Consider the following 15352-nt stretch of genomic DNA (forward strand, 5'->3'; position numbering starts at 1 on the left):
CAAATAATTTGATATCGGCCGATCAGTGACCTCGGCAAATCTCTGTGTATGCCCATGTAGCCGGTTGCCATGTGTGATCTTCCTCGATGCACTGCCATCGGTTACGTGAAAAAAAATCGATTCTTTACTAAGCTTCATCTCCAGTCTGTGACTTCATTCCGACTGTGGTCTTTGGTGGCTGTGCAAGTAGCGTGGTCGCCATCGTCACGCCCTGACGATGTTTTCCTCCGCTCGCAGTTTCAGTCGTTTGGCTAAAAACCAAATAACAAAATCAATGTAATCACCTTCCGACGGCTGTTCTCCGTCACTAATTCCGCAAACGAAATGATCACTGGAGGCCAGGCGCTCCCTCTCCGTTCGATTCATCAGGGCGGCGCATGAACGAAGGAGCCAAACTCAGCGCTGCTGCGCAAAATAAATTAACACGACGCTGGCAAGTGATTTAATTATGATAAATTAAGACAAATGTGTTTTGCTGGCTGTCTGCATTTTTTGGTGGGTTTTTGTCAAAGCCAGCCACCTCCTTTTTTCCCAATTAAAAAAAAATTCTCCCAAATTACACTATCGTTGATAAATGAACAATGTGTCTATTCCATGCTGACACGTCTTTGAGCAATGGCCAACTTCGGCTAGTTCATCACAACTTCGCCGCGTGGTCGTACCGTACGGTAAAAATTTACTTAGCAATTGCTCCAAAAATCCCGTTGGCAATAACGAAGAAATTCAGGCGGCGGTTGGCAATGGCCAAAAGCAAACGAAGCAAAAGCACAGGGCCCCAAGTAGCCCATGCGATCTCCTGATTCGCTAAATATCATCTGAAATTAAAATCTTTATAATAAAAGACAAAAAAACTCTCAAGTTTAATGACAATTCAAACAATCTTAATTGCAATTCGTGTATTAGCTCAATTATCTCACACGACTGTGATATAATTCAGTCGCGGAAGCTTGGTCGGTAAGTTACGTGACGCACACCCGAAAAATAATTTCTGCTTTGGGCACTGAAAGGGCTGGCACATCCAGCACATTCAAACTTGGCCTTTTCCCTCTACCCCTGGTTCTACCATTTAACTGCACCCCCACCACCGACCAACCATAATTATTGTTATTATTATTATTCAGAAACCGTGGCATAGCTGGCCAAGTGTGCAGACAGTGCAACTGCACCGGGGCGCCCACGATGATGGAGAGGGCTCAGGAACTGGCTTACAAAGGGGGGGGGGGGGTGGTGGGGGGCAAATGGATATGGCAGCCCTCATTTAATTTCTTGCACGGGTATGGTTGCCAATTCGGAGGGCACAAAGAAAATCCGGGACTTAGGATGGGAATACAGGAGGACGGAGCTATCTTATCGAGATTCATTATAGCGCTTTAGAGGCAATTATACAATTGTACAAAGGTTGATGATGGTTCGAAATGAAGAATGGGGTTACTATTAAAGGTGGAGCTGTAGGTGTAGTGACAGTAGAGCAGGCGGCGGTGTTACGGAGGGCTTGGGGTAGGTCCGGTCGTAGTTTGGGGGGGTGTGGGTGGAGAAGGGAAGCTGGCGGACCGAGAAGTATTGAGGAATCGCATTGGGAAGACAAAGGGGGTCGGCCAGGGGCGGGAGCCGGGCGGTGGAAGGGTGCCGCTACATTTAAATACTTGGTCTCGAACTGCGTATATTACTGTTCGTTTAACACGTAGGCTTTCGCGACCAATATCATTCATAATTAAGGTGTTTGGGTTAGATCTCGTAAGTATAAATGTGTCGTAACCCTCCACCACCCGACACAGCCAATGAATATATTACTGTTATTCTTAATATTTTACATCTGGCAATAACTGAACATCTGTGAAAAAGAGCTTGAAAACTGATCGTATTCCTCCAGTATAAAGGAAATATTCGGATTCTGATAATGTCCCAAGAAGACTCACGGATTCCCCAGGACAGCGGCAACCTCCTCGACAAAGAGGACGATCCTGGGAAAACCAGGACAAGTGGAAACCTCGGTCGGTACCCATGTGGGCCCCGTGCACACCACGCGCTCCGTCGTGGCACCGCCGTTCAAGCGACGGAAGATGAACGCGCGGCTCGGCGCTCGGGAGTTTAATCTCACTTAACTCCGCGAGCATTTCCTCGTTAATAAAGCACGCTTACAATTACGGGAAAGGCAATTATTAAGTCGTTAATGTCCAATGAGTTTTTTACTAACGCCGATGATTATTTACGGCGACTAAGCCGCTCGCTCGACGCCGCCCGTACGGCAGCGCGCGCTCGCCGTTTGCGTCGAGGGCGCGGGTCTTCATTCGCTCGCGCGGGCGGGCGAATGAAGACCCGCGCCCTCGACGCAAACGGCAGCGCGCGCTCGCCGTTTGCGTCGAGGGCGCGGGTCTTCATTCGCTCGCGCGGGCGGGCGGGCGGGCGGGCGAGATTCTCTCTCTCTGTCTTTCTCTCCCTTGGCGCCACTCTCCACTTTTGGTTCCACTCTCCGCGTCGCGTCGTCAAGCCTCGCCCGTGCACGCCAAACGCCCGCGCGGGTACCCTGCGCGAGTCCCTAAGCGGGTAACTACGCGGCAGGGGTGTGTGTGAAGGCCATCCCGAATTTGTCGCGAAGAGCTGCAGACGCCCTTCCTTCTGCCGTAAGCGCTTCAGGCGTTTCCTCCGGCTCATTTAGCAAAGTTCATTTATGTTGGGCCTGTCATCGTCGTCGTCATCAGCATCATCAGCCTCGATCTATGCACTGCCGGATGAAGGCTTCCCCCAAAGTCACCCTTATCAGGGTTCCAAAATGCGAGGACCGATTTCATCACTCCATCTCCGTAGATGTGTCCCAGATCTGGACGAGATGGGGGTGGGTGGGGTGGGGGGCGCTTTCTCGCGTGTTTACCAGTCGGCCCGGATTTTCATTGCTTGGATGGAAATAAAATTAGCTGAAACGAATCATGTGGGGCAGAAAGTGCCGCCATAAACAATATTAGCGGCACCGACTCCCAAAGCAACAACAATGTGTTGATCGCTCCTGTAATTATTTCTGAGATGCTGCGTCTCGTTAAATCAGGAGGTCTACTTTAACCCCTACCCCCCATCAGCCCCTCGATGGTATCGGAAGTTAATTTCCGTTTGCAAGTTGGTAAATCGTGGGGCGATTGTCAAACTTGGCAAGATTTACACGTGACGTCGCCGTTCGTATTTCCAATTTAAAATAAAAATGTGCCGCCTTTTTACGATGAAGATCAGTATCGTTGTGGTGGGGATCGCTGCCACAGTGCTGTAGAGGGTTTTATATAAATCAGCGTACGACACTTGGAAATTCAGAGGTCGCTGACTCGATTCGATCTCCCGGTGCGGCAGTCGAAACAACGGTGCGAGTTTCTTAAGTCCCTCTCCTCCATCACCCACCACCGCCACCACCGCCACCACCACCACCGTCTCCACCGCCGCCTCTCTCCACCCAGCAACTGGACACAACATTACTGCACCGCAGCTTTTCTATGATCGGCACGTCGCGTGTGATGGTGTAAAGCGTCGGTAGTGCGACCTCTTTTCTCGCCAGTGTGGAAGAGTAGGCCAAAGCCTCTCGAGATCAGGGCTGTTTAGTATTTCCCCCAGTGGAGCAATTTCTTCTTCTACCGGGAGGGCCGTGAACAAACGATTGCAGGGCTGCACCTTTACCTTTTACGAATGAATGAAAGAGAATGCGGCTAACATCAGTGGGCACGTGACAATCTTAACGCAGTCCTGCCCCCCCCCACCACCACGTCACTAACCCGCACTAATCAACGTGGTGAGGTATGGTCAAACACCCCCCCCCCCGCCTCTGCCGCCCATGACTGACGCGGCATTAGAAGTCCTTGGGCATCCACTAGAGAAGAGCCCTCTAACATTCTCCCTCCCCTCGCCACCCACGCAACCCCCCGCCCCCCCCCCCCCCCCGACGAGATGTGACAGAGCCCATTTTCCCTCCCATTTAACCGCGTAATTTTGCACGTTTTCGCCGCTTATGCGCAAATGGAGCGGCATCGGGGGAGTCGGCGCAAGTCGACGTGAATAACGCAATGAGCAACACTTCGCGCGGGGAAAATGACGCATCTGGCAATGCTTAAGCGAGCCCGTAGCGTCGGCGCGTTTGCGCGCGGTCCGACGAGATGTTAACTCCCTCGCTTGGTATACAGGAGGTCACGTGGGTTCAATCCCGATATTTGGTGTTTGCGTGTCTCTCTCTCTCTCTCTGCCCGTGGTCCTCGTGGATTTTTCTCCGTGTCCCCCCCAGGTTTTCCCTCCACGTGCGTTCAGAGTGTTTTGGCTGCTCTGAATTTCCACACGATGATGAGCCACTTCTCGTTGGGCTATCGTTTCTGAGAGCCTGGTCTCTTCTGAAATAAAAAAGAGCTGGGCCTTACCTGGTCAAATAAGAAAGAGTTTCTAGCTTTAGTTCCTATCGCCAGCACCCCGTCGTCCGAGGCGGGTTAGAGGCGAGGCACTAACCGCAGGGCTAAACGAGTCCCCCTGCAAAAGCCCCATCGAAGGCGTTTAACGGAACAGAGGGGCCCTCGCTGTAAATAATTGCCAACGGGCAAGCGGAGGAGGCCTCTAACGAGAGAGGCGGACAATAACGAGAGGTAAGTGGCCGGGGGTGGCGGGCGGGGGGAAGGGTCAGAAGACAAGAATTAACTGCCGGTGATAATTGTTCTTCAGTCGTTATCGGATCGGTTCAGAATGATCGTCGTGGCTTTTGTATCGCTTTTTTCTTTGCCCCCCACCCCCCCCACCCCGAAGCGTTAGGAAAGCGTTGGTGGTAATTATTGCGGTGCCATTTACCACTCGACAAACCACCACTCCCCCCTCCCAACTCCTCCCCTCCAGCACACACTTCCAGAAATAACTAATCCTACGCAGAAACTACACGCCAAGCTTAACGGGGGGGGGGGGGGGTTAAAACACCCCCACTGCGACCCCCCCCCCCCCCCCGCGTCTCCCTTATCGCCCCCCCCCCCCGCACCACCAAATGGGATTCAATAATAAATATTTAATTGATAAAAAATAGAAAGGAATTTAGGACATCACTTGATTCAATTACACCCCGCGGTGATGTATGAGGCTATTAAGCGAGTGTGGCATTTGCGCTCGGCTTCTTATTAAAATGTGACACAATAAGACAGAGACCGCCGTACTTGGGCAAATGTGAGGGAACCAGAGCATCAGGCAAACGCCCCGCGTGAGCGAATTGAAAATGCCGCCTTAAGTGAGACTTCAATTAATTTACTTTAAAAACATTATTTGTATATACAAAAAAAAATTACACAATGATATATAGATATATTGCTGACGCAGTAAAAAAGGACTCACCGAGTCTGGTATTTCATGTTTATTTATTCGCTTCCTCCCCAAGCAGGGTCCTGCTACATTGGGATTTTTAGCCGGTTACAATTTGAAACAAGTGAGTGGGAACCAACCGCAGAACCCGGTGATAACCCACCAGGCACGGCCAGCAGATAGCACTCAAAGGGCCACTGCACAGGCGAGATATCACCAACCTACTTGCTGTACTTGCTGCCTCTTTCCGGGGCCACCTCCTCGCTCCGCAGCCGGTTTGGGAATTTCGCAATTCTCAAAATCTCTGCGTGAGCCACCAATCTTCGCTTGGCAAGCGCTTGATCAAAGGTGCATGTAGCCACCACCACATATGGTTGTGTGAGCGTGTTTCAAGGGTAAAGAGAATATAATATAAGAATATTGAAATGAAATATATATTGTTCCTTAACCCATGATGCCCCACGGCAACGCATAATGGGTTTGTGTATGGCGCTGCTTCTCGAGTTAAACGGGGTTCCATATTCTAAATGGAGTGCCCTTACCAGCGATACCTGCTCATATTTGCTTTAACAAGCCTGACTTTGCTGATGAGACCCAGAATGGTCAAAACTTGTCCAGAGTTTGTGTGGTTAAAAACATTCTGCTGGATGATGTATGCATGTATGTTGAACTTCTTTTGTACCGTATGTAGCCAACCACCCGAATATGAGATGCGAAATATAATTTTGAGAGAGCCAATGGGTCGATAGACGAACACAATATTAATTATTTACATGTGAAGACAAATAACAAAGTTGTGCTTATATTTGTTGTTGAAAAGGGGAGTATACAAACACTCTGGGGAGAGGGGCATGACAGTCAACGTCAAACAAACTTTCATCAAATGTTCAACTCGAGACAGAACGAGTAACGGTAGAATGTTCAACTAGATAAAACATTCCACCAATGTTTTTTAACTTAGAATTCACGAGAGGGTCTGAGTCGCCCCCCTCCCTCACCCCCCATTCCAGCCCCCGCCCCCCGTCGACCCCGTACCCAAGAGCCCCACGTGGAGCTGGGCTGGGAAATCCACCAGTAGGGGGCCCGGCTTTTCTGGGGTCTCAACGTGGGGTATTGCGGCTCAGAAAGGAAGGCAATGGAGTGCGTTTCGCAAGCTACTTATCGGCGCGGCTCATAGTCGGTAAGCTGACTTTAGACGGAAACCGTGGGGCTCACCGCAACAACTTACACTAATCCCAGCGGCAGGAATCCGCCGCTCACTAATACGCGCGCGCCTGATTGCTTGCTCGCCCCCTTGCCCGCTCGCCTATTGGCGTATATTTACAGACTAGACAGAGATGTGTTAGATTAAAGCTGCGGCAGAGGATTTCACGAACGGGCGACGGAAAACGAAAGAAAAAAAACACAACGGCCGTGAAGTTTCACTGAGGGTGGCAAGAGCGGCCGAGCGGCAGTCTGCGGCGGTCTGTTGCGCATGAGTCCTGCGACCTGAGTTGGGCAATGATCTGAGAAGCCCTGAATGTGTCTTCATCTGGCCCTACGAGATTTATCGAATCACTGTGTGTGTGTGTGCATTGCCCCAACCCGCGTGTGTGTGGAGAGCGGTAGCATGGCGGTTTAGCGCGCTACGCTACGAGTTTGATTCCTGCTCACGGCCAACACCTGTGACGATTATCTGAACCGGTCTTGGGCCTCCACCCTAGGTCGAGTCAGCCTAAAATGAGTACCTAGTGTGGTGTGTAAAACATCGCCACTGGGGAGACAAAGGCGGTCGGGCGTGGTGTTGGCCACCCACCCGCCTGTGTACCGCTTACAGCACTTGCCTCAAAAGTCTATTCAACCTATACGGGCATCTTTGTATTTGTATGAGCGAATACACGCGCTGCTGTGGGCGTGGCGAGCGGCGCGCTGTGCCACCAACCTGGCGCCCCGCCTTCATCTCTTGATCACGGCTAATATCAGTGGCGAGGAGCGAGAGATAAGCCGGTAGTGGGCCCACGTATTCGGCAACCGGCGCTGACCGGCGAGCTGAATCGTGGTCAAAATGTCAACCCACGGTCGACCAGCAAGAGGATTGAATGCAACTGGCTGTACATGCATTGTTTGTTATTACGAGTGAAAAAAATACGAAAAAAATATGAAAAATCATACAAATAAAAAGAGCACAACGAGGAAATAATCAGAGCGGGCGACATCGCCGACTGAGCGCACCTGGGAGATGCGCGGGTTGGGACAGCGAGTCGGAGCTGCTCCCTCCTCCTCATCCTCCTCCTCTCCCCGCTGAAGCCAGCGGTCGTTTGGGCAGTCCTGCTTCAGGGTGCACCGCCCGCCACCGCTGTTCCCAGAAGCCGCACCGCCAGCGGCAGCTCCAGCAGCGCGGCCACCGCCGCACCAGCCACACTCGAACCGCTTGTCGGCGCTCAGGCAACGACCGCACGTGTCGCGCGATGCCCAGCACTTGTAGAGCGAGACTGCGAGTGTCGATCGTCACACCATCGCCGTCATCATCGTCACCATCATCGTCGCCATCATCATCATCGTCATCACTATCGTCATCTACATAGTCATCATCATCATTGTCATCATCATCATCGTCATCATTATTATCATCTACATAATCATCATCATCATTGTCACTATCATTACCATCATTGTCACCATCATCATCACCAATATCACCATCATCATCATCGAGGGCATCACCATGCCGAGCACAGTCCAAGACCTTCGTCAGCCTCAACAGTGGTCGCGCATCCCACGTCAAATCGTGGCCTTTCCTGAGCGTTGGCTCCACCGTGCCGCCCCATTAAACAAATAAACTTGAACTTTGGGGGGGTCTGCAGGCACCGCAGACCCTGCCCCGAGCCGAGTTCGACTCCCATCACAGGACAAAACCACGCTACGGCACGCACGCACGCTCGCTCGCTCCCCGCTTACTCGTGATGTTGGCCGGGTTGTCGATGGTGAAGCCTCCGTTCCACGTGATGGAGAACTCCACCGTCAGGTTGCTGAAGTCGCCGTCGTAGTTGTACTGCGCGGGGGGTGGCAGCGGAGGGGAGGCGATCGCGGTGTCAAGCTTCACGTTTGAAGTATTTTAGTTTTTATTTTACCAGGTAAGGCCCACTGAGCTATATAGCTCTTTTTCAGAAGCGACCTGGCAACAAATGATAGTTCACCAAAGTGGCTTAGCACGTGGAAATGTATCGCAGCCAAAAACTCTAAACGCGTGTTTCTAAATGTGGAGAGAAAAACCGGAGGACCCGGAGAAAAGTCCACGCGGCCATGGGGAGACCATGCAAACTCAAAATATACAGCAGACGTCAGGGTCGGGATTGAACTCACTACCTCATGTATACCAGGCGAGGTAGTTAGCATCTCGCCACCGGCTGAGAACTCAAGAGACCAGGATGAGTCTCGTTTGCAAGAGTGACCAGGCGGCATTAGTTTCTCCGGTAGGGACAATTTGTGGTGTAGTTTTCGAATTTGGCAAATGTGGATGCTGGACATGAGCGCACTATGGCCAACAAGGGATCTTTAACGTCCACTGTGAGTGGAGCAGATAGGGCGTGGTATCAGGCCAGTTAATATTCCACACCGCAGTATTAATCAGGGCGGCCCGCTGGATTCGAACCGTGAACCTCTGCAACGCGAATCCGCTGGCCGCGATGCCGCCCCGCCTGGCCACACCAGCGCCAGCGATCGGTGTGGAAATAAAAGCAAAGCAATGGAAGGAAAAACCATGCTCGCGCACGGATTCTGTTACAGTTAGTTCCCAACGTTGCGTTTGTCTTCCAAAGTATTTAATGGGCACGACAGAGGCTAATAGGTAGCACATTTGAGAGGAATGGCAAGAGACGGTGAGGTGGGGTGAAGGATGGTGAGGTGGAGTCAAGGATGGTGAGGGGCGGAGAGGTGGAAACGGACTGTGAGTGGTGATGGTGAGGTCTGGTGAGTGGTGATGGTGAGGTATAGTGAGTGGTGAGATCTGGTGAGTGGTGATGGTGACGTCTGGTGAGTGGTGATGGTGAGGTCTGGTGAATGGTGATGGTGAGGTCTGGTGAGTGGTGATGGTGAGGTCTGGTGAGTGGTGATGGTGAGGTCTGGTGAGTGGTGAGGTCTGGTGAGTGGTGATGGTGAGGTCTGGTGAGTGGTGATGGTGAGGTCTGGTGAGTGGTGAGGTCTGGTGAGTGGTGATGGTGAGGTCTGGTGAGTGGTGATGGTGAGGTCTGGTGAGTGGTGATGGTGAGGTCTGGTGAGTGGTGTTGGTGAGGTCTGGTGAGTGGTGATGTCTGGTGAGTGGTGAGGTCTGGTGAGTGGTGATGGTGAGGTCTGGTGAGTGGTGATGGTGAGATCTGGTGAGTGGTGATGGTGAGGTCCTGTGAGTGGTGATGGCGAGGTCTGATGGTGAGATGCAATGAGGGCTAAGAGTGAGCGATAAGGGTGAGTGACGGGTGAGTGAGGCTCGGGATGCATGTGAAGCGTCTCTCGGCTGAGTGAGCCTCGGGTGAGTGAGCCTCGGTCGAGTGAGGCGTGGGGCGCCTCGGCTCACCGTGGCGTCCTGGCACTGCACGCTGGAGCTGTTGAAGCGCAGCGCGGGCACCCTGAGCGTGACTCCCTGCACGCGCAGGGCGCACGAGTAGGCGCGCTGCCCCGACTGAGGCTGCGGGAGGTTGCGGGCCCCGATGGCGACTCGGCGCTCCCTGCCCGCGGGCAGCAGCAGCTCCGAGCCGCCCGGCGCTGCCACCAGCTGGGGGCACAGCTGTGGAGGGGGGGGAGGGGGAGGAAGCGAGGGGTGAGGAGGAGTGTTGGGAGTTGGTGAGGGGCGGGGAGAGGGAGTGAGGTGTAGTGAGGTGGGGTGGGGATGGTGTGTTGAGGTGCATGGGGGGGTGAGGGATTGTGAGGGAGAGTGAGGTGGTCAGGTGAGGGATTGTGAGGGAGAGTTAGCTGGTCAGGTGAGGGATTGTGAGGGAGAGTGAGGTGGTCAGGTGAGGGATTGTGAGGGAGAGTGAGGAGGTCAGGTGAGGGATTGTGAGGGAGAGTGAGGTGGTCAGGTGAGGGATTGTTAATCGTGGGGTGAGGAGAAGAGAGTGGAGCGTGGAGTTGAGAGGTCAGGTGCAGGGTGGTGAGATGCAGGATGATGAGAGGTGGTAAGGGGGGGTGAGCTGAGATGGTAGTGGGTGACGAGGAGACGTGGAGAGCAATGGTCATATTGGATGAGGAGGGGAGAGGGTTGGAGTGGTGAGATGGGGGGTGAGGAGTTGTGAGGGGCAGCGAGGTGACCAGGTGAGGGATTGTGAATCGTGGGGGTTGTTGGGTGAGGTGCAGCGAGACGCGGTCAGGAGGGCGAGGAGCGGTGAGGGTCTGAGGGCAGGGGTGTTGAGGGGCAGTGAGAGATGGTGAGTGGTAGGGTGGTGGGTGAGGGGGATGAGGTGTCGTGAGGAATGGTGAGTTACGGGTGACGAAAGGGGTTGTTGAGTCGGAATGAGCTGCAGTGAGGAAGTGAGGTGAGGTCACGGTGAGGTGCAGTGACGAATGGTGGTGAGGCCTTTAAGCGATTAGTAAGTGGTGGTGAGGAGCTTGTTGGGTAGGCAGAGTTGCCATGTGACACGGTGAGGTGGAGCGAATTGCCTTGAGGAGTGGTGAGGGATCGTACATCGCAAGACGTGAGCAGGTAAAATGAGGAATGAGTGAGGAATGGAGAGGAGAGGTGAGCAGTGGCGTAGAAACTACATTACCAGTGGCGTAGAAACTACATTACCAGTGATATAGTAACTACATATTTAGTGATATAGTAACGACGTTATCAGCTCAGCGGGGGTGCGGCAATCGGTCAGCTGTGGCCCCAATATTTGATTTGTCTCGCACGGTAGCACCTGGGCTGTTATATATCGCAGCTCATCTTGTGCTCATTAAGCCACCGAGCATTAAAAAAAAATAACAACCGTGTTTTAAATAGGCTGTTGTTCTTCTTGGTTCTTTCGGTAAAGTCACGTAGAAGGGAAATAATAAAATAATAAAAATAAAACATAATAAAGTAAAATTCTCACGACGTTTCGGCCACAACGCAAGCAGCCGTCCTCGGGTCAAGAACGGGTCTGTCGGAAAGACAGCCTCTGACTTTACCGAAAGAACCAAGAAGATGAATCCCTGCAGTCACGAAAGCTTTAAATCGAAATTTAGGCTGTTGTTCTTTAACACCGCCGCAGCCGAAAACATATCTCGTCATGGTGGTTGTCAAGGGGGGGGGAGGGGGGTGTCAAGACACCCCCTGGCCCCAAACTCGTTACGCTACTGGTGGCGAGGTTTGGTCTGGGGTGGTGAGAGTATGGCCACGTGGGTGGTGAGGTGACCATGGTGAGGCGTGGAGCGGCGATGATTGCGAGTACGTGCAGGGAGGGGGTGGGTGTGAGTCTGTGCCCGCGTGGTCGGTGGGTGGCGGAGGCGTGCGGAGTTCGCGTGTTCGCAGCGCGTGTGCTTCGAGTGACAATAACCGAGCCAAGTCGCAGGCAGACGTAAACACGCGGTCTGTAATATAATAAAATTAGGAAAATCTGAACCTCTCTCTCTTTGCTCCTGGCAATTAAAAGCCTCCGCACGGCGGTCGCAGACAACATTTATCTTTTGGGTGACGTTCGCTTATTTATTATTCATCATTAATTTGTATGCAGAGGCACCGCCGCCAAGCGGAACCTTTGCATTTCACTCCGAGAAGAAGACGAAGTGAGCAGCAGGAGACGGCGATGTTTTCTGGCTTTCTCTCTCTCTCTCCCACACTCTCTCCCTCGCCCCACCTCCCTCTCTCCCTCTCGAACAAAAGCTCGAGCGAAAAAGCGAGCACGAGAGATGACGGGATTTTTCCCGTGGGCTTCACTCGCGAGTGGACCCCCCCCCCCACACCCACACGAGCCGACCGCGCTCCCCCTCGGAGCCGCAAGCCCTCTTGGAGCCACAAGGCCCCTCCGCATCGCGAGCCCCCTCGGAACAGAGAGCCCCCTTGGAGCCGTGAGTCTCCCTCGGAGCCACGAAACCCCTGGGAGCCGCGAGCCTCAACGGCAATTTAAAAGCACGACGTCGCGGCGCGGCGATAGCTGGCTCAATGTGTGTGGTGATTAAGGGTCCTTGTCACCCGTACGATTGATTTTAAATTCTTCTTTTCGGCCAGTTAACTTTTTTTGCCGAACGGCGAAATATTGCGATTGCTTGCACACGCTGTCTATCCCCCCCCCCCCAAAAAAAAAATCGCGACGATTTTCCGTTTTTGTTTCACCTCCCACCCTCCTCCCTCCCAACCCCACACAGCTGCTGGTCTTTCTGATGTATTGATTGAGACATTGCGGGACTAGGGGATTTTCATGGCGGCGGCGGCGATGTTGGTGGAGGGGGTGGCAATAATATTGGCAGTTATTTAAAAAAATGTTTTACAGGGTTTCATTTGTTTACATTAAACAGTGCGCTTTGGCAGCAGCGTCAGCCACCGGAGGGTAAACGGCCGTATGTAAATCTCAGCCCTACCGGCGAAGGAAGTCTGAAAAATCTGCCGCGCCGCACACTAATTTCAGTGGCAATTAAGCCTCCTTTTACAGTTTACAGACCCGCGCAGCAGGAAAGATTAATTTAACAAATAGAGATGCCACCGCAAATAAAAATCCGCCCAGCAAACGCGCGCTTAATTGCATAATTACTCCGCTAAAGTGACTTTTCTTGTTTTGCTACTAATTGCTCACGTTTTTTATTTTTTGTTGCGGTTTTTTTTTTTGCCGACCACCACCCGTGCACCCCCCCACCTCGTCGCTTCCTCTGCCCCCCCCCCCGCCCACCACCCTCTCCACCCCACTGCGTACGAATTGGCTAAATGTGCACGGTTGATTCTGTTTGAGTTGATGCAGCCGTGGCATCATGGCCAGCGCACTGGGATTGCGACGACGGATTTGACGAAACCTTTCGTCCAGCGGTGGATAAATCGCGGCCGACCGACAACAACGGCTGCAATCGTGAAGATACTCATCATTATCAATCCCGCACCACCGATTAGCACGCTTGGCTACGTACAGCGCAAAAGAAGTTCAACACACACACATAGCAGCCACGATCGCGAAAGAAGTTCAACACACACACATAGCAGCCACGATCTATGTGTCCATGATCGTGATGCCGGACTGGACTTGCAATCCCAGAGATTCCGTCTCACGCCGCAGTACTTGAATCGCCGGTGCAAGTGTTTTTGTTCGTGTCGTTGTTGGAAGTCCCCCGCACCTCTGTCCACCCATCAGTATACACGTGGGTTCACCACAGTTGTTGCACCGATGGGCAGGTCAGGCGTGGCTGGGAAAAGTGTGAGTCACCCGCACAGCTTGCAAGAGGTGAGGCCAACGTGGACAAGTAGGACCAAAAACGCTCTAGAGAGTCTCTCTTACGTAGACCCGTCCACCGTCAGCGGCGGAAGACATTGCAGGGATGCGCCTTTAGCTATTTATGAATGCATTGCTCGGTGCGCCATTTTAACACATCCTTCGTCTGGTACGCAGGAGGTCGTCGGTTCCATCCGGGACCCTGACGATGCCTGTTGTTGTATAATTGGAGTCCGCGTGTTCTCTCACTTCCCGTGGTGGTCTCGTGGATTTTTCTCCTCCCGCTCTCCCACCACCCCCTCCCTCGCCCACACATTAAGAAACAACGTGCGGTTAGATTATGTGTCTGCTACTATACATTTGCACGTGTTATGATCGTTATATCAGCCATTTCCATGATGAGCTATAGTCACGTGTACACATGTCGCCTGTGAAAACAAAAGAGTCAACCCAGTGGGCTTTACCTGCTAACTAAAGTACAGTAAAGCTTTCGTGACTGCAGGTATTCATCTTCTTGGTTCTTTCGGTAAAGTCACGTAGAAGGGAAGTAATAAAATAATAAAAATAAAACATAATAAAATGAAATAATTCTCACGACGTTTCGGCTACAACGCAAGACGGCTGCTTGCGTTGTAGCCGAAACGTCGTGAGAATTATTTCATTTTATTATGTTTTTATTATTTTATTACTTCCCTTCTACGTGACTTTACCGAAAGAACCAAGAAGATAAAGTACAGTAGTTCGTTCTGTAGGTCGTGCCAAGTTCTCACGAGAACAAATCTCCCATCCTCCCCCCCTCAAATTTAATGTGGCAGGAGAAACATTTTCTCATTTTACTTTGAACATAAACGAGTTTATTTAGTAATACTCTTGTGATTATTGAACGATTTGTCTCTTACTCAATTGCTACTATCAGTGTAACTATTCGTGCACAGAGTAATTGAAAACTAATAACTGGTGATCATAAAATGTTTTCGAATGTAATTCTCGATCAGGCCTCACGGTGTAAACAAGTGCAGTCTCCACCTCGTTATTAATGATCCACTCCGTCTCTGTGGCATTGCTGTTCATGAGCTACGAAGAAGGGCCATGGCCTGAAACGTCACCAATTACACGTAGGTATTTTGTCCCAAGGCCACGTAGCATTATTGATGATTGTGATTCATTTTTTGTTTTGCTTTCGTGAATATGTGGTGCTTGAGCCCAGCAGTTATCGAGGTTTGAGGTAATGCTGCTGCCCATTGTCATCGTCGTGTTGTCCTTAGCTGCCTGATTTGATGTATCCTCGAATAAATCGTGTTAAATTAGTTTCTAAATAATTTTCCGCCTCCCCACTGAGATGTTTTCCTTCGGAGTGCTTCTCTGAAGTTTAGTTTCAGCTTCGTGGTTTTAAATTTACGATGCAATTTGAATATCGTCGGGGAATTTACATTTTTAGTTTGTGGGTTTAATTTGTTTGCGTGGTTTGAAGCCTTGGGCCCTGAGCATTTCGGCGTTTCGGCGGTGCTGTTTGCATGAACGATGCTGCATATGAAAGTGAACTCCTGTATTGTTATTATTTGGGTCTTTTGGTAAAGTCACGTAGATAGGTTCAATTTATTAACAATAAAATAAACAAAAAACTACGACGTTTCAATCACAACGCAAGCAATCGTCATCATTTTATTATTAATTTGAATATGAATTCCTGCAGTCACGAAAGCTTTAAG

At 51.5% G+C, this 15352-nt stretch overlaps 1 protein-coding gene across 1 annotated transcript in view; it reads right to left on the reverse strand.

Moving 5' to 3' along the window:
• The window catches only part of LOC144729502 (plexin-A2-like), a 101255-nt gene extending 87513 nt beyond the window's left edge, over nucleotides 1-13742 (reverse strand). Inside the window, exons 1-4 of the mRNA XM_078609838.1 lie at nucleotides 13710-13742; nucleotides 9845-10054; nucleotides 8233-8326; nucleotides 7507-7766 (exon numbers count right to left, since the gene is read on the reverse strand). Of these exons, the coding sequence (XP_078465964.1) occupies nucleotides 7507-7766; nucleotides 8233-8326; nucleotides 9845-10054; nucleotides 13710-13742 (597 nt within the window). The remainder of the gene's footprint in view (nucleotides 1-7506; nucleotides 7767-8232; nucleotides 8327-9844; nucleotides 10055-13709) is intronic.
• Nucleotides 13743-15352: the final 1610 nt, after the last annotated feature.

Source organism: Lampetra planeri, chromosome 32 (genome assembly GCF_965212315.1).
Source record: "Lampetra planeri chromosome 32, kcLamPlan1.2.h2, whole genome shotgun sequence".
NCBI lineage: Eukaryota > Metazoa > Chordata > Hyperoartia > Petromyzontiformes > Petromyzontidae > Lampetra > Lampetra planeri.